This window comes from Glycine soja, chromosome 20 (assembly GCF_004193775.1).
Source record: "Glycine soja cultivar W05 chromosome 20, ASM419377v2, whole genome shotgun sequence".
Classification (NCBI taxonomy): domain Eukaryota; kingdom Viridiplantae; phylum Streptophyta; class Magnoliopsida; order Fabales; family Fabaceae; genus Glycine; species Glycine soja.
In genome coordinates this window covers 8,513,635-8,531,946 of record NC_041021.1, presented here as the reverse complement: position 1 = coordinate 8,531,946, position 18,312 = coordinate 8,513,635, and the positions used below count along the sequence as shown (strand labels likewise).

Sequence of the window (18,312 nt, the reverse complement as noted above, 5' to 3'; positions counted from 1 at the left end):
TAAACTCGCGGTGCGCCTGCAATCCCTCAGCCATTGTCTCAGGCACTTTCGTTTGTTCCTCAGCCATTCTCTCTGAACCTCACCCACATTTGTTCCTCAAGCTTTTTACATTGTGCATGTCCCTTAACCTCACCCACATTGTGTCCCTAAACCTGACCCTGAACCTCACCCACGTTGTGTACCTCAAACCCTAGGTTGTTGTTTCTTGTTATTAGGTTACAAGGCATCAAAAGTGGTTGCACGTGCAGCCGCGCAGTCGACGAACATGTTCGTCGCCTGGGGATCACGGGGGTGGGGCTCTGTGAGAGGCTTCAAACCATTGGAGAAGAACTCTCCATTTATGCAAACAATTTGGGCGTCAACTTGGAGTTCTGGGTGGCGGAGAAGAATTTGGAAAATATGAAACCAGAGGACATAAAAGTGAGGGAAGAAGAGGTTCTTGTGGTGAATAGCATTCTGCAGCTGCATTGCGTGGTGAAGGAAAGTCATGGGGCTTTGAATTCGGTGCTGCAGATGATTCACGGGCTAGGAATTTTGGTTGTTCTTACCCGTAGTTTTCTTTCACAGCCGCAAACAGAGATGGAAGTTGTGTGTGGAAGTTTTTGGGTCACATCCTCTCTTCCACGCTCACCCAAGTCCACTCTCCCTCTATTCCACTCTACTCATCAACACCTAATAGCATTTCCTTCACAATTTCATCTTTTCTTATATCGCCCTCCTCCCTATGCCAATGCTAAAACCCTCTGTGCCAGAACCTCCTCCAAACCCGCCATTTTCCTTCCCCACTTAATTGCTTCTTTGGTTTCCTCTCTCTTTCAACTATTTCAATTTTCTTAAGTCTGATTTATGAGAAGCGTTGTTGTGATTGTTAACTATTCTAATTCTAATTCTAATGCGCAGGAACAAGTTGACCAGACTTACATAATGGTCAAGCCCGACGGCGTGCAACATGGCCTCGTAAGTTTCCTAATGTGTTCTTCTGGTTTTAGGAATAGAGAACAAAATAATAATTTAAGTTATAAGAGATGTTTATCTGTTTTTATTATGCTGATCTTTAGCTCATTGTTTTTTGAATAATGGTTACTTATGGCTGGCTACCTGTGCTGACAACTTTAGGTGGGAGAAATTATTTCTAGGTTCGAGAAGAAGGGGTTTAAGTTAACCGACTTGAAGCTCTTCAAGTGCTCAAAGGAATTAGCTGAGGTTTGTACTCGCTGCAATACTTGCTTGTGTGTATGTATGTCATGTGTTGAGTGTAGTGGTTTTTCTTATTGTTGGAATTATTATGGGTTCAGGTACGAAAGGAGGAAAAGAGAGAGATAGAAGGCTCCCAATAATATTCTATCAAATTGATATGGAGTATAATAATGATAGTGACATCATATGATACAAATTATTAACTCAATTGATAGTCCTATTCGAACTAAGAATACAATTAACCTTAATTAAATAAGGAAATATGATGAAAAGATTGATTCTTTCCTTGGTTAGAAAACTAATTGATTCCACAATATGTTCTGAAGATCTTCTAAGATGTTCAAGATGCACAAAGGATACAATGGTAGCACTCCCTCTATAAACTTAAGCTTGTTACAAATTAACATAAAAATAACTTAAGTGCAGTAGTGCACACAATGGGAGATGTGCTCTTGTAAAGGTGCATACCAGGAGAGGCACCTTCATTAGGACACACAATGGGAGAGGAGCCAAACCATATTTTCTTTAGAGCTAATCTACAAAAGGACAAGTTGGAACAGAGCCAACATGTTGTTAGACAGGTTCAAACGATGTCAATCTGTGGTAAGAGCAAGGCTGAAACAGAATTATACAGTTCAAAATGTAGCTGGAACAGAGTGATAAAAGTGAGAAGAAAAACAATATGTGTTTTGTGGGGTTGAATAACTATTTAACGAGACTCATAAACTTGAGACATGAAACTCTCTTCAAGGTGGATACCATGGCCTGATTATGGGTTTTAGGTAGGGAAGAAGGAAAATAGAGAAAGGAGCCTCTAATAATAATCTATTAAATTAATAGGATATATAATGATATCAATACAAAATATTAACTTAGTGGACTATTTATATTAATGATACGATAAAGCAGATTATTTTTCCCTAAATAAACAAGGAAAAACAATGAGAATATACAATATGTTAAAAAGATCTTTTAAGGCATTTCAAGATACACATAAGGTATTATGATATATTCTAACTATTATATCATCTGAAAGGTATGTTAGAATCATTGTGTATACGATTTCAATAGAACATTAAAAAAATAACTTGTCTAATAATTGTTAACATATGCTATTTGATTTCATTGTAGTTGCATGAAGTGATTACTGAACCATATAATGTGGACTTACATCTTGTGTTTGCAGTAATGTTGATTCTTTTGTGTTTTTTTTTAATGTGATTATTATATTTATTAGGCTTATTGTGACTGTTTATGGTTCCAAGAGCATTACAAGGACCTAAAACAAAAGTCATTCTTCCCCAAGCTGATTGACTATATTACTTCAGGTCCTGTTGTGTGTATGGTATAACTCACTCCAATAGAATTCCAATTTCACCTGCATTTTTGCAATGTTTGATATGATGCTATGTTTGCAAGGCTTGGGAGGGTGTTGGGGTAGTCGCATCGGCCCGTAAACTTATAGGTGCTACATATCCTCTTCAAGCTGAACCAGACACAATAAAAGGAGACCTTACTGTTCAGACACGAAGGTAACAACTTTTTTAATCTTTTGCAGCTGACTTTCACTTTTGAGTGCCTTCACTTAATCAATAATCAAGATAGGTTTCACAGCATATGTGTCAAGATTTAGGATTGACATGATTTTATGTTGAACTTGTCAGGAATGTTGTTCATGGCAGTGACAATCCTGAGAATGGCAAGCATGAAATAGGTAAGGCCTCTTATGCTATCCAGTTTAACCCAAATACATGCAACAAACATAGATGTGAATTGTGAAAGAGAACAGAAAAGTTAGTCATTGATTTGTTGAGACAATATGTTCAGCATATTTGATGTGGTGGAAGCTATTGTAGTTGGTCTGTTGAGAAACACTAAGTGGATAGTAATCTTTATATGGTTTTATTAGGTTTCGATTTTTGCAGGTTTGAATGTAAAAAAGTAACTATTTGTTAAACGTCAAATAAAAAAGTAAAAAAATAAAAATGTAAAAAAGTATTTGTAGTGATAGAATCTTTGTAAAAAAGTTCTTTGTAGAGTTTACAAATATCTTTTATATAGATAATCATTCTTGAGTTACTATTGATTAAGTGGAAATAAGTTTATGACAGTAAATTCACACATTTGGATGAAGCAATCTAACTATGAAAATAATTTAATTTACAATAAAAAGTAATACTTGTAGTTATTAAAAAATGAAAAAAAATCTAAAAACAAAAATAAAAATAAAATATACGGTATGGTTTGCGATTTGTTTAAGATAATTTTATTTTTATTATATTTTAGGCTTGTTTTAGAAACCTTACTTATATTATGAATATGATTTACAAATTTTAGGGAGACTTATCACGTTTGTTCTCTTGTGTTAGTTAGGATTTTGTATATTTTCTCTCCTCAATTTGTTTTCTCTCAATTATCAAGAAAGTAACAAAAAATATTATAATTAAAACTTGTTAATAACTATAACTAATTCAGTATAAAAAAAATAGCCACAACTAATTCGTTTTACAGAAAGCACACATCTATGAACGAATGATGCATCCTAAGAATAAGGTTGATTATATTTGTGCTAGCTAGAGTTTCACACAATTGAATGTTAATTATTTTAATTTTGTTTACAGTTTAGTTTGTTATTCATTTTCTAATATTAATTTCCTACTCATAATTCCATAAACCATGTTTTCCCTTTATTGTTGCTTTTTATACATGTTTTAATTAAATTCTATTAAAAATATAAAAAATGGTAGAAAACATGCAACTCGAGGATACATTTAATATTTGTCCTCAAGACCTTAGCTAAGTGGCATGTAATTTCTTAGATTTTTTTAATAAAAAAATGTATGATCAAATTCCCAACTAGTCAAATTTTGAAGTAATCTAACCAGTAATTACTTATTTTATAACACTTTCAATGGTAGTGTAAGCTATTTGCCTCATAAAAATAAAACTTTATATTAAAAATATATAAAAACTATGTTTTTAGTGCCATGATGACTTAGTGATAAGTTTTTTACTTCTCCTCATGCAGTTTGAGGCGAGACAATATTGTGTGAATTGAAGGATAAATAAATAAAAACTTAAAAAATGAAATAATCTTTAATAGGAATATCTGAATATGAAACCCAAGAATTGGTTATATAGGTAATAGGGGCTGAATGCAGAAAAATGTAGAAAAGGTTAGTTGTTAATTAAATGGCGCATTCCACATGGATCTCCTCCACGCTGGACTTTTGGACAGAAGAACAAGAAAACAAAAGCCAATGAATTAAGATTCAGAGATCATAAGAGTAATAGAAATTCGAATAGAGGTTAAATCCAGAGCTCCCGGGAAAATTATCCTAACCGGCGAACATGCTGTGGTTCATGGATCCACCGCTGTTGCTTCTTCTATTGACTTGTATACCTATGTTTCTCTCTGCTTCTCCACTCCTTCCGGTAATATGCATTTCTTTTTTCTTTTTATGATGCCGTTTTAAGAGTCGAGGTTGAGATTCTTATTCGATTAGGACTGATTTTTATTTTTATTTTTGTGTAATAATAGACAACGAGGATTCGTTGAAACTGAAGCTGAAGGAGGCAGCGTTGGAGTTCTCGTGGTCAATCACGAAAATAAGAGCAGCATTTCCTGAATCCACGACTCAGCTATCTTCCCCGCCAAACTCATGCTCTGTGGAGAATGCCAAGGCAATTGCCGCACTCGTTGAAGAGCTTAACATTCCTGAGGCCAAACTCGGACTCGCCTCTGGAGTTTCTGCCTTTCTCTAGTTATACTCTTCCATTCAAGGGTCAAAGTCAATCAACTCTATCCATTTTTCTTCTATTTCATAATTCAAATCCTTTTTTGTGAGTTATTTGTGTTTTATGTTCTGTGTAGATCTAAGCAGAGGACAAAAATAGATACTAAAGTTCCAAAAAAGTGCTTGAACCTTGAGTGTTGTAGTTTTGGATGGGAAATCGAAGAAGGGAAGCAAGATAAAATATGCTAGGCATCCTCCCTTGATGAACTGTGTTTGGGACTCGATAGTTTGTTCAACATTGATGAACTATTTGTTAAACGTCAAATAAAATGCTAAAAAGGTAAAGTGGGAGGTTTATCCAATACAAAATAGACTTGAATACCTATTACAAACAACCGGAAAACCGGCATGGCGAGCGGTAAATTATGCATCTTTCATAAGAGTGTTAGCACTTCTTTTTAACGCACTTTTTATTATTGATTGGTTATCGCATGTCTGAGTACGCCAATTATATTAACAGGTTAAAATCTTTGAGCTACTTATTAAAAATTGTGATTTTCTCTAATATATGCAGAGTGGATCGACTATGTGAAGGGAAAATTGTTAGACCAATACTTGTCTCGGACACTAGGTAGGCAACTCACCTCTTTTTTTTTTTTAATTTTACTATATGAGCAAATAAGGTTTGAGAACTTATTTCAGTTCTCATGATTTTTATTTAACCATTCCAAACTTCTTCTTTTTCCAAAATGAGTTTTCCAATGTTGTTCACCATTTTCTTTGATAAGTTTTCAGTGTGCAAAACAAATGCTAAATGGGGATTCCAATGCCAGTGTATTTTTCTATTTTCAACCCATATTAGCCTTGATTGGGATATGTTCTCAAAATATTTAAGCCTACAATTTTGAACTGCCTTATTGTTTGATTTTCGTTAGACATTAGCACTAGCATGCTGAATATGCAGAGCATTTATTTTTTTGCCTGGTTAATTTGCCGCCTTGCTTTCTTCTTAGATTGATTAAATGTTCGAATTTGTCTTTCCTTTGAGCTGCAGCTCTTGAAGTGGGTGCTGACAATTTATGTGGAGTTTTGATGATTGATGATAAAGACAACAATTTTCAACGCTGTCATTTTGGATTAGATATGCAAGGCAGGATGTAATTCTTGCTATCATGATCTCATTCTATGTATCTTATGGCAGATACGAGGTCACTTCTACTCTCTCTCTCTGTTATTTTATGTATAAACCATACACCTCTACCTTTTTTTTCTTCTTCTTCTAGGTCACAAATATCTTTGCTAATGATTATTTTTATCCATAGGGAAAATCCTCTGCTGTTATCTTGAAGTTTGAGCTCTTTCACACTCCAACACCTGAAATACGATTAGTTAATGATGCTCTTTCTCCTCTTCTGTTCATTAACTGAGTGAAAGTTCCATGCTGGGATACAGATTGAATTGGAGTTAATGATGATGATGATTAGAGGTTGTAGTTAAATGATTTCACACTTGTTGTAGTTAAATGATTTTATTTATGTTGAAAATGATAGTTTTGGTTCCTATCAATGTTGTTAATGATTAAGGATAAAAAAAGCAAAAAAAAAAATGCAAAACAAAAATATACTAAATACTATGACGATTATACTATAACCGTCTAAGTATGTTAGAGTTTTTATGTCAGTTATACTAAAACAGTCGTAAAAAGTGATCTCCAAACAAAAAATATATTTAATATGACGACGGTTGTTACATAATCGTCTTAGTATGTTGAATATACTATGACGGTTATATAGCAACTATCGTAGAAAGTCATGTCGCAAAACAGACATATTAAGACAGGCAAGCTTTCAACCGGCATAGTAGGAGGAGTCTTTCTAAGACGGTTGTACCACAAGCGTCTTAGAAAGTCCTGTCCCTAAACAACCATTTTAAGATAGTCAACAATACAACCGATGTAGATTATTGTGACATACTATGACGGTTCAACTCCAACCGTCGTAAAAAGTGTGGTATACAACGACGATTATTATACTCATCTTTATAAATTTTGCACCTTTTACGATGGCCGCTTTTATGCGGTTGGAAATCATCATAAAATGTGCATTTTAACTGACTTTGAAAGTATAATTTCCAGTGGTAGATAGATAATATAAGTGATAAATAAACACAAGTTAGATATTTTTTTTTAAAGGAAGGTATATAATTCAAATGGGGTAAAAATAACAATTGCCTTTTTTGAAGGAAAGTATGCAATGTGTAGGCTTAGCTTTTCTTTAACATTGTTTGTTTTATATTTCTGAACTTTGAGGAGTTTATGTTAGGTCAAAGATTGCTAGGAAGGGAAATTTTCAAAATGTGGAGCTTCAAGTTGACTCCTTGGCCGTGGTTAAGAGTATCACTGGGAATAATGAAGGAAGCACTAATGCTTAGAGGCTTATTTAGTTATTTTGTCAATTGATCTACAATCTAGGACATGAGAAGGTTATTCATTTTGTAGATTGGTATTAACAATTTTTTAATGTAATTTAATTAAAAAAATGAAAAGACTCTTATTGATCATATTGTGATATAATATGTTTATATCGTAATTCCTCTATTTCCGTGTTACAGTTAATGCCAATGCAATAGATTAGGATGAATTAATCTAGTTTTTTTTTTAAGTGGAAGATTTAGTTGATTGAGTGCAAGTAGTGACTAGTATATAGCCTACAAAATGCGAATTTGAAAATGCATTAATATAAGCAAGTTAAACCATGATCCTATTAATTAGGATGGTAATTAATTAATCTATCGAAACAAAAGCATAACTAACTTATTAATAACATAAATTACCTTTAGAATCCCTCTCTTAAACTAATTGTATACGTTCAATTTATTATACCAGCATGTACTTCACTTACTACTAGCATTCAAGAAAATCTTTTAAATGTGTCCTACTTCAAAGGTTTAGTTAGCAAATATGAAATTTGCTCCTTTATTTATATTTTCAAAAGGTCTCGTAGGAAAACATACATCAATATGCTTATTTACTTACATCGGTTATCTGTTCTGATCATATTTACTTTCAACTAAACCATATTTTTCACACTAAGAATATTCATCTTTTTTTATATATATAGGTCGATATTAGTACATAGTTGATTAATTTAATTATTAACATTAAATTTATCTATAATTATAATATTTTTAAATTTATTCTTAACTATATTGAAAAAATTCATCTTCTCCCATTTTCATAAAAAAGAGAAAGAGACACGCAACTCAAGATATTTTAATTAAAATTAATTAATAGACAAAACACTAGAAATGAAATCTTATAGAGATAGACATTTTTTTCTTCAGAACTATGTCTTATAAATATGTTTGCAAAAAATTCATCTTATATCTATATTTGTTAAGGATTTGAAAAAATGGTTCAAACATAATTCAACTTTTCTTTTCTGGCCTTTTAGAAAAAAAGTATTTTATTCACGGGTACAACGACACATGTATTTGAGAAAAATATTGGAGGAAGATATTTAATTTTATATATATTTTTTAAAATAAGCTAAGTTAATATTAAATTGTATTTTGTATATGATACGAAGAAAAGAGCAAATAGCAGCAGAGACACACAATCAGGGGTGCTGAAGCAGAACCAAGAGGTGCATATAGCAGTTAAGACAAAGAGGACCCTCACAAGATCCTCTTACCTCAGTGACTATGTCTAATGCAGTATCATGGGGAGGAAGCTAACCTCAATGACCGAATTGCACCAAATTGCCAATTAGTTGTAATTGTTGGGTATTGGGGGGACAGTGTAATCAGAATTTGATTATCCAATGATTGTATAGGGATTCTCCTTGGCACAAAATGAAAAAAGTCGTTAGAGGGGAAAACTAGTATAAAAAAGGCAATCTGTAATTCAATTGCATATATGAATATTATCAAAGCTTCTTCCCCCACTTTCTCCTCTTACCTTTCTGGAGGTGTTGGCCTCGAATCCAGCTTTTTGCTTAACATTTTTGGTGCTCTCGTTGTTTTCTTCCTCCCATGGCCTCCTCTGATAAACTTGATGAAATTCTCCTTCGATTATCCAACAATCAGCTCACCCTGGGTAAATCCATGAACAACCTGACTCAGAAAATTAATGTTCTCCTTAACAGAGTCACCCCCATCCTGTCCCCCTCACCTTCACCCACTTCATCACCATTTTCGCCGGTACCTGCAAGCCAACATCGCATGAAATTAGAAGTACCTCATTTTGATTGTACTGAACCCCTTGGCTGGATTTTTAAAATAAATCAGTTTTTCGAATATCATGGCACTCCTGAGCATGAGAGGCTTACCATAGCTTCGTTTTACATGGAAGGCCGCGTGCTCGCTTGGTTCCAGTGGATGACTGGAAATGGCCAATTTACGTCGTGGTCGGTGTTCCTGTAGGCCCTGCAAACACGATTCGCACCATCACGGTACGAAGATCCAACAGGGGCATTATTCAAGCTTACGCAAAGAAGTTCAGTGGCATAATACCTCTCCGACTTTGAATACCTCGCCAATCGCATTGTTGGTTTACCTCCACCGTTTCTCTTGAGTTGTTTTTTCTCCGGCCTAACACCAGAGATAAGCGTGAAGTCCAAGCGCACCAACCCCCGACATTAACCCAGGTCACGGGTTTGGCGCGTTTGCAAGAAGAGAAACTTCTCGACGTCTGCCATCCACCCCGGTCACGCGCCCCACCGATGACAGTTGTACCACCACCCACTCTAGCAAAGCTTCCCAGAACTAGACCCCTTCCGCCCTTGTTACCTCCACCAGGCCGCCAGACTCTATCAGTCCAAGTGGCACCCTCAGACCCGGACTCAACCCAAATCAATTTCCAATCCTTGGCGGGTCAACTTGCTCTGAATACATTGCGCATGCTAGGCTCGCTTTTCAGCCACCAAGTGGTGGTGTTGGTGGATGGCAGAAGCACCCACAACTTCATCCAACAAGAATTGGTGACTCTCTTGCAATTACCGTGCCACGCAACCTCAAGCCCTTTACAGGTCATGGTGGGAAATGGGCAACACCTTCAGTGCACAAATTGGTGCGAAGCCATTACCATTGATATTCAGTCCTCGAAGTTCATTGTGGATCTCCATGTCCTTCCAATCTTCGGTGCCAATGTGGTGTTAGGAATTCCATGGCTCAAATCCTTAGGTCCTGTCCTTACGGACTATAACACTTTGACCATGCAATTTATCCATGAAGGCAGAGTGGTAGAGCTCAAGGGAGATACAGATGGTACATTGAACATCATCACTCTGTCCCAATTCCGGTGTATAGCGTGATCTCAAGCATAGGGTGTCTATTGTCACATATCCCTTGTGCCGGAAGCAGTGACCATTCCCCATGATATTCCTCTGCCCATCCAACCCATTCTGAATCAGTTCGCGTACCTGTTTCAACAACCCTGGTGCCTACCGTCGGAGCGTGACACTGACCATCATATCCACCTTCTTTCGCAATCAACTTCGGTCAATGTACAACCGTATCATTATCCGCATTTCCAGAAATTTGAAATTGAAGCTCAGGTGGACCTCATGCTCTAGAAAGGCCTCATACAGCCTAGCACGAGCCCTTTCTCTTCTCCGGTATTGTTGGTGAAGAAGAGTGATGGGTCATGGCAATTCTGTGTCGACTACCGTGCCCTGAATGCCATTACGGTTCATGATCATTTCCCAATTCCCACCATTGACGAGCTTCTGGATGAGCTCGGTGGCGCTAGATGTTTCTCTAAGCTTGACCTCCTTCAGGGTTACCACCAGATACGAATGCATTCCGAGGACATGACCAAAACGGCATTTCGCACACACCATGGGCATTACAAGTTCCGCGTAATGCCTTTTGGGCTGTGTAATGCCCTATCGTCATTTCAAGCAATGATGAACACCATTTTCTAGCCATATCTCCACCAATTCATCATTGTGTTCTTTGATGACATTTTAATCTACAGCGCGTGCCTTGATGATCACCTGCATCACCTTGAATTGACCTTCCAGGTATTATCTGATAATCAATTCGTTTTGAAAATAACCAAGTACTTCTTTGCCCAAAACCAGGTTGAGTATCTGGGTCACTTGGTCTTGCACAGAGGGGTGGAACCACTAGCCTCTAAGGTTGAAGCCATTCAACAATGGCCAACATCGAGGACGGTGAGGACTGTTCGCAGTTTCTTGGGGATGGTCGGATTCTATCAATGTTTTATTCGTGGATACGGTTCGATAGTAGCTCCCCTAGTCCATGTCACCACTTTGGCGGAATTCAATTGGTCACCACAGTCCCAGGCTGCCTTTGACCAACTCAAGCAAGCATTATCTCAGGCTCTTGTCCTTGCCCTGCCGGACTTTGACCTTCCCTTCACCATTGAAATGGACGCGTCGAGGGTTGGTATGGGTGTAGTCCTGTCCCAAAGGAACCACCCCATAGCCTTCTTCAGTAAGCCCTTTCCGCCAAAGTTGCTTTGTGCCTCGGCCCACATCGTGAGCTATTCGTGATTATAGCGGCAATGAAGAAATGGAGGCAGTACTTGCTTGGGCGTTGCTTTACAATAATTACAGACCATAAGAGCTTGAAGGAACTATTTGTTGGATTGAGTGGCCTCAAAATAATTAAGAAGGGGGGTGAATTAATTATGAACGTGTGATGTGCCATTATTTTCTCCTATTTCTTAACCCTTTTTGCACCATTTTAAGTACTGATTAATCTTAATTGTCAAATTAATTAGGCAGTTTTATTATTTGGGCCCATTAAGCTAATTTGATGTTTTTAATCTAATTTCAGGAATTAATGAAGCATTGGGCTTGAATCCAGAATTGGGCTTGGACTTGAAGAGGGCAAACTATTTTATTCTACAAAATTAGATCTTATCTTATCTTTATCTTATCTAGATATTATTTAGATTTGATCTCATCTAGATATTATTTAATCTAGATCTTATCTTATCTTATCTGGATTTGAATTTAATTTATTTATGGGCTTGGATTTAAAACAGATTTGTAAGCTTTGGGGCTGAAAAACTATATAACAGCACCAAGGTTCTAGTTTAGCTCCTCTCTCTCCTCTCTTTTCTTCTTTCTCTGCTAATTTCGTTTTTTTTAGACTTTTCTTTGAGACATCTTTTCGTTTTACAATTCCAGTAGCAATAAAATTTCGTTCTTCAATTCATAAGTTCATTCTCTATTGATTAATGGAAGTCTAAGTCCCCAGCGTTGCTTTCTCTTGAGGATCAAGCACAGTTCTCTTTGAGGTTCTATTATTACTGTTACATTCTGTTCAGTTTTTCCTCTTCACTAATTACTCTGAATTTGTTGTTTTTAATTCATACATGCTTAGTGTTTGATTAATTGTCTCTGCGCTTAATTTATGTTCATGCTTAATGATCGTTTATGAGTAATTGGTGTATGTGATGCCTAATCACATAATGAATGCCTTATGTTGAATTTCGCTTAGTAATTTAATTTAGGGTTGGATTAAGTGGTTAAACTGATAAAGGATAAATTATCGCAACCTAGGATAAGAGACTTGCTTGTGAATCAAAGGGAAGCAACATATTTTAATTCTGATATTTTTCTAATTCAATTTTACTCACTATTTAATTTACAAAAGCAAACAACCCCCCCCCCCCCAATTTGTTACTATTTCCTACTATCTGTTATGAACATTTGGTTTATCATTGCTCGTTGGGAAACGACCTAGAATCACTTCCTAGTTACTACATTTTAATGTTTATTTGATTCGGGTACGGCCTCGATCAAATTTGGCGCCGTTGCCGGGGGGCAGTGTCCAAAGGTTCATAATAGCTAGTGTTGTGTTTTATGTTTAATTGTTAGTGTTGTGTTAGTGTTTGTGTTAGTGTTGTTTAGTGTCTTGGTATTTTGTTTAGTGTGTGTTTTGTTTTAGTTTTTCTGTTAAGCGTTTCCCCTGTTTTAGTTTTGGGTGTTTTGCTATGAATAGTGTTTTGTGACGGATTTAACGACCACTTTTGCTTGCGGCAAAACAGAGTAGTAGTGGAAATCATGTAGCGACGGAGTTTAGCGACCACCCTTGTTGAATTATTTGGGATTTTTTGTTTTAGTAGCTAGAGTTGTTATTTTTGGCTGAATTTTTTTTTGGTAACTTCTTTTAATCCATATTTTGTGGAAAAATAGCTAGAGCCTTTAGTTTGGTCAGATTTGAAAGTTCCAAAAAAGTAGCAAATTTGATTTTTGTCAAAACTTCAAACGACCATAACTTTTGCTCCGGTTATTAGAATCGCTATTATTATATATGTATTTGGGGTAGAAAAGAATTTCCTACGTCGTGGCAGCTAAGGTCTCCATCATCTAGAAAAAGTGATTCTGTCAAAAGTTTTTTATTTTCCAAGTTTTATTCTCTTATTTTTCTTAACTTATCATTTTTAGCTTCTATAGTTAGACTTTGAATTTATGTTTGAAATTTTGTGTGCTATCTTCTCATCATTTTATAAGGTTGCTCACAAAATTTCAAGTCATTTGGATATCATTTAATGGTAGCTGTAGTTCAAACATGCACTATTACTTGCATAAGAAGGCAACTAGTTGTGCATGTTGAATATAGTGTATGACTAGAGGCAATCCATCTGACTTACAACCATTTGATCCTGAGATAGATAGGACATTTCATAGATTAGTTAGACATCATTTAGTTCCTTTTGAGCATCCTGAGCATTTTGTTATTGGTGATTTTGAGCATTATAGTTTTGAACATTTTGAGAACATGGCACAACCTCCACCCCGTGAGAGGACTCTAAGGGAAATGGCTGCACCTGATTTCACCTACAAAAGCTTGTGCATCTAATACCCTGATGAGGATGTCCCATATGTTCTTAAAACTGGACTGATCCATTTGCTTCCAAAGTTTCATGACCTTGCAGGTGAAGACCCGTACAAACATCTGAAAGAATTCCATATTGTCTGCTCCACCATGAAACCCCCATATGGAATTCAATATCGCGTCAGAGCTCATAACCAAGCTGCAGATGCTCTTTCCCATGTGACTGCAGATGCTCTCTTGAGCCTCTCTGTCCCTTGTCCTCTTTTTATGGAGGAGTTGTGCCATCAATTGGAGGCCAATGCAGAATACCATCGTCTCCGGCAAGCCATTCAATCAAGTCCCGCAAAACACCCTGAGTTCACTTTGGTTCATAATTTAATTTTGCGGAAAGGTTGTCTTTGGCTTCCGAAGGGCCTAGCCATTATCCCCACACTATTATTGGAGTACCACACCACTCCCACCGACAGTCACATGAGTGCGACAAAAATGAAAAATCGTCTATTGGAGAATTTTGAATAGCCGGGTCTATGGCAGGATGTTATAAACTTTGTATCCCAATGTCTCAATTGCCAGCATGTTAAGTATGAAACCAAACGTGTCACCGGTCTGCTCTGCCCCTTACCAGTTCCCCATCGACCCTGGGAAGACTTGTCCCCGGACTTTATCACAGGGTTGCCACCATTTCTTGGCAATACGGTAACATTGGTGGTGGTAGATAGATTTTTCAAAGGGATTCATCTTGGTATGCTTCTGGCAGCGCACACAGCCCGTACCGTAGCTTTCTTGTTCATGGACATAGTGGGAAAACTTCATGGTTTGCCCTGCAACTTGGTCTCTGACTGAGACCCCTTGTTCGTGAGCAAATTCTGGCAAGAACTGTTTCCTCAGAGTGGAACACAACTGAGGATGAGCTCCGCTTATCACCCACAGAGCGACGTCCAAACAGAGGTGCTAAACAGGGTCATTGAGCAATGCTTGTGTGCTTTTGTCCATAATCGACCGCGAGAATGGGGCAAGTTCCTTCCCTGGGTGGAGTGGTCACATAACACTTCCTGGAACGCGGCCACCAACATCACCCCTTTCAAGACTACCTTTGGGCATAAACCCTTTAACTTCCCTGAGTATATAGCAGAATCATCGACTTTGGATGCTATGGACGAAATGCTGAGCAAAAGGGAGGAAGCATTCCAGGTGATCCGCAAGAAACTCCTTCAGGCCCAGGAGCGTATGAAGTTGACCGCCGATACCAAAAGGAGAGAGGTGACTTATAAGCCAGGGGACTAGGTGATGCTCAAGCTGCGCCCATATCGACAAGTCTCGGCAAAGGGGGCCCAAACAACTAGAGGCAAATTGGCGAAAAGGTTCTATGGACCCTTTCAGGTGCTTGAATGCATAGGACCAGTGACCTATCGTTTGCAATTACTGAAAGAAGCTCGTATTCACTCTGTTTTTCACTGTTCATTATTAAAAGCATTCAAGGGATCCCTAGATAACATTCCAAAAGCATAATTACCTTTACAATTCATTCAACACCAACCCATCATTTCCCCCTTAGCTTTGTTGGATTATCGCCGAGCATCAGAGAACGCACCCAAGGAAGTGTTGGTGCAATGGGACGAGCTACCGCTAGATGATACTTCGTGGGAGAAGAATTGGGAGCAATTATGTGAAGACTATCACCTTGAGGACAAGGTGAATCTCCATGGGCCAACGGATGATACGAAGAAAGGAGCAAGTAGCAGTAGAGACACACAATCAGGGGTGCAGAAGCAGAACCAAGAGGTGCAGATACCAGTTAAGACAAAGAGGACCCTCACAAGGTCTTCTTACCGCAGTGACTATATCTAATGCAATATCATAGGGAGGAAGCTAACCTTAGTGACCGAATTGCACCAAATTGCCAATTAGTTGTAATTGTTAGGTATTGGGGGACAGTGTAATCAAATTTTGATTATCCAATAATTGCATATGGATTCTCCTTGGCACAAAATGACAAAATCCGTTAGGGAAAAACTAGTATAAATAAGGCAATCTATAATTCAATTGCATATATAAAAATTATCAAAGCTTCTTCCTCCACTTTCTCCTCTTACCTTTATGGAGGTGCTAGCCTCAAATCCAACTTTCTGCTTAACAGTATATTTATGTTAATTGACAAGTATTTGATAAAAATATCCCCTACTATCTCAATATCTCTAAATTTGTTGGAGCAGCAAAGTCATGACTAGACTCTCTAAATTTACAATAATTTCATTTTACTAGCCAACTACATTTGTCAAGTGTGCGACAGCCTACAAGGCAATTTCCATATACATCAAGTCTGCTAAACAAATATTTTAGTAATTATTATATATACAACAAAACATTCTACACAGATTCTAATGATTCTAATGGCCGTGACCTAGACCCATCTTAATGATGGGCTGATTAATGGGAATGTGACACATAAGATTCGTGATGCGTAAATGAAATGTGAAAATATTTTATTTAGATTTATTTTGAATAACCAAATTATATATTCTAAATGGCTACAGAGAATGTCATCTCGCCTGTTTATTTATTTATAGTAATTAATGTTTAATTACAATAATAATCAAGTCCCTTTAATTGTAAGGATAATAATATAATCAAACTAAATTAGTTACATAAAAATAGTAACTAGCTAGGAAATTAAATCAATCACGTAAATAAGGAATTAATCCTAATGTGAATAAAAAAATAATCATATTAAAATAATATCTTAACACATCAAAATCATATTTCAAAACTCTCTCTCAAGCTGAAGTATAGATGATATGCATCCAGCTTAGAACATATGTAGGATGTCCTTTTCCATCTAAGTGATTTGGTAAAAGTATTTGACAGTGACTTCTCCCATCCACAAATTATCTTCTTTCCAATAAATACATGTTTTAATTATTTCCAACCATATAAAAAATATTTACAAGTATTTTTAATAGTTAATCAAACATTTTTTTAATAATATATTTGAAATAATATTTTCATGTTTTATTTCAGGACTAAAAAAATTATTCATAAAATAAATGTCCCTTTAGGATATAAAATGATGAATTTTGATGAATTAATCCCTCTACCTGCTTATTTAAGTCCAAACCTAAATCATTATTTTTTTAAAAAAACATGTGACATTTTTTTTTCACATTTCAGACCAAAACAACCATTTTTTTTATTCATTTTAGGAGATTTCACAAGGAGTTTGTGTCATTTAAGAAAGAGGTTAATGTCAAATCTAAACTATGTTTAGGAATTAAACATAATACAAGAGAATTGATATTACTCACAAGTCTTACTCAACTAACGGATCCCTTGATAATCCAGGCTATGTTTACAAATAGTTTCAAATGTACTTAATTATGTCCTTATTTTCCAATCAGTGATGCTATCTGAAAACAAATTAAATACATGAATTGTACGAAAACTGAAATAAACGTTCCAGGTTTTTTTAAAGTGAATATTTGATTAAAAATACATGAAAACGTGAAAGATATATATTTTTTTGGCTGAAATCACCAGTCGTGTGATTTTAACGAGAGAAACACATTCGTATCAAATAACATTTTTCTTTTTCAACAGCCTAGTATGGCAATGTAGTCATCCTAGACATATAATCCTAATAGCTTACCAACTAAATTAAATTGGCCATATTATTACAAAACCAGTTGGGGATGGATGGATCCCATCACCAACTTATATGTTGGATGGTTCTGACAAGTATCTACTAGTCATAACATAACATACAAAGTTCAGATACATATATGTGGTTATAAGTAATAATGATATGTTTTATTTAAATATGTGATTTAGTATTTAAATTATAATTAATTTTCTTATATATGAAATAATCATATTGAAAGGAAAGTATTAATTTTGTGTGCGTTTACAATATCTTATTAAAATTTGTCATTACTTTTAGGGTGGATAACTTTGTAATAATACTATGATTTTAAAAAAAAAAAATGTGTGGCTGTCTTAGTCTCCACACAAGGTGATGACTCAGCAGGGCCATTTGCATGTTCCAGGCTTCCAGCACCTCGGTGTCCCACTATATATCACGAATGAAAGCGTACCAAACTCTGAAAAAGTGTATTTTTATTTAAATTTTAATGAAGGTAATTTTAAGTCAAATTATATGTGAATGCAAAAGAGTATAAGTTCGCCAGCTATATTTTGTCTTACAGAAATAAATAATCTTTGTCTTTGGCAAATAAATAAAAAATAGGGCTTGATTTCCACTATTATGTTCTATTTAATTTTTACTGTGTAAAATTTTATTAGATCTCACTCAATATATGACTCAAATTAGTCTTTCATTTAATGGGTTGAAAAATACTTGTAATTCCTTACTCTTGATAAATAAATAAAAAATAAAATAAAATATATTTTTGATCCCTTTAAAAAAATCAAATTAAATTTAATTAGTCAAAGAAGGCCATTATATTTTTGTCCCACTAATTTAGAAATAGTTCAATTTTGGTCATCAAAAGTAGTTATAATTAACATCTAATAATATTTACAAACCATTAGAAAATACATTGTATGATCA

At 35.8% G+C, this 18,312-nt stretch overlaps 2 protein-coding genes across 2 annotated transcripts; both read left to right on the top strand.

The window, feature by feature from the left end:
- The first annotated feature begins 368 nt into the window (after positions 1–368).
- On the top strand, positions 369–3,031 carry LOC114401589 (nucleoside diphosphate kinase 2, chloroplastic-like). The gene is made up of 6 exons (XM_028364140.1): positions 369–801; positions 901–957; positions 1,117–1,203; positions 2,465–2,542; positions 2,617–2,729; positions 2,862–3,031. The coding sequence occupies exons 1-6, from the start codon at positions 400–402 to the stop codon at positions 2,974–2,976; spliced, it is 852 nt and encodes a 283-aa protein (XP_028219941.1). The 5' UTR covers positions 369–399; the 3' UTR covers positions 2,977–3,031.
- A 7,741-nt stretch (positions 3,032–10,772) lies between these two features.
- On the top strand, positions 10,773–11,452 carry LOC114401844 (uncharacterized mitochondrial protein AtMg00860-like). Its single transcript, XM_028364427.1, has 2 exons — positions 10,773–10,792; positions 10,912–11,452. Exons 1-2 carry the CDS (start codon positions 10,773–10,775, stop codon positions 11,450–11,452), a joined length of 561 nt encoding a protein of 186 aa, XP_028220228.1.
- The last annotated feature ends 6,860 nt before the right edge of the window (positions 11,453–18,312 follow it).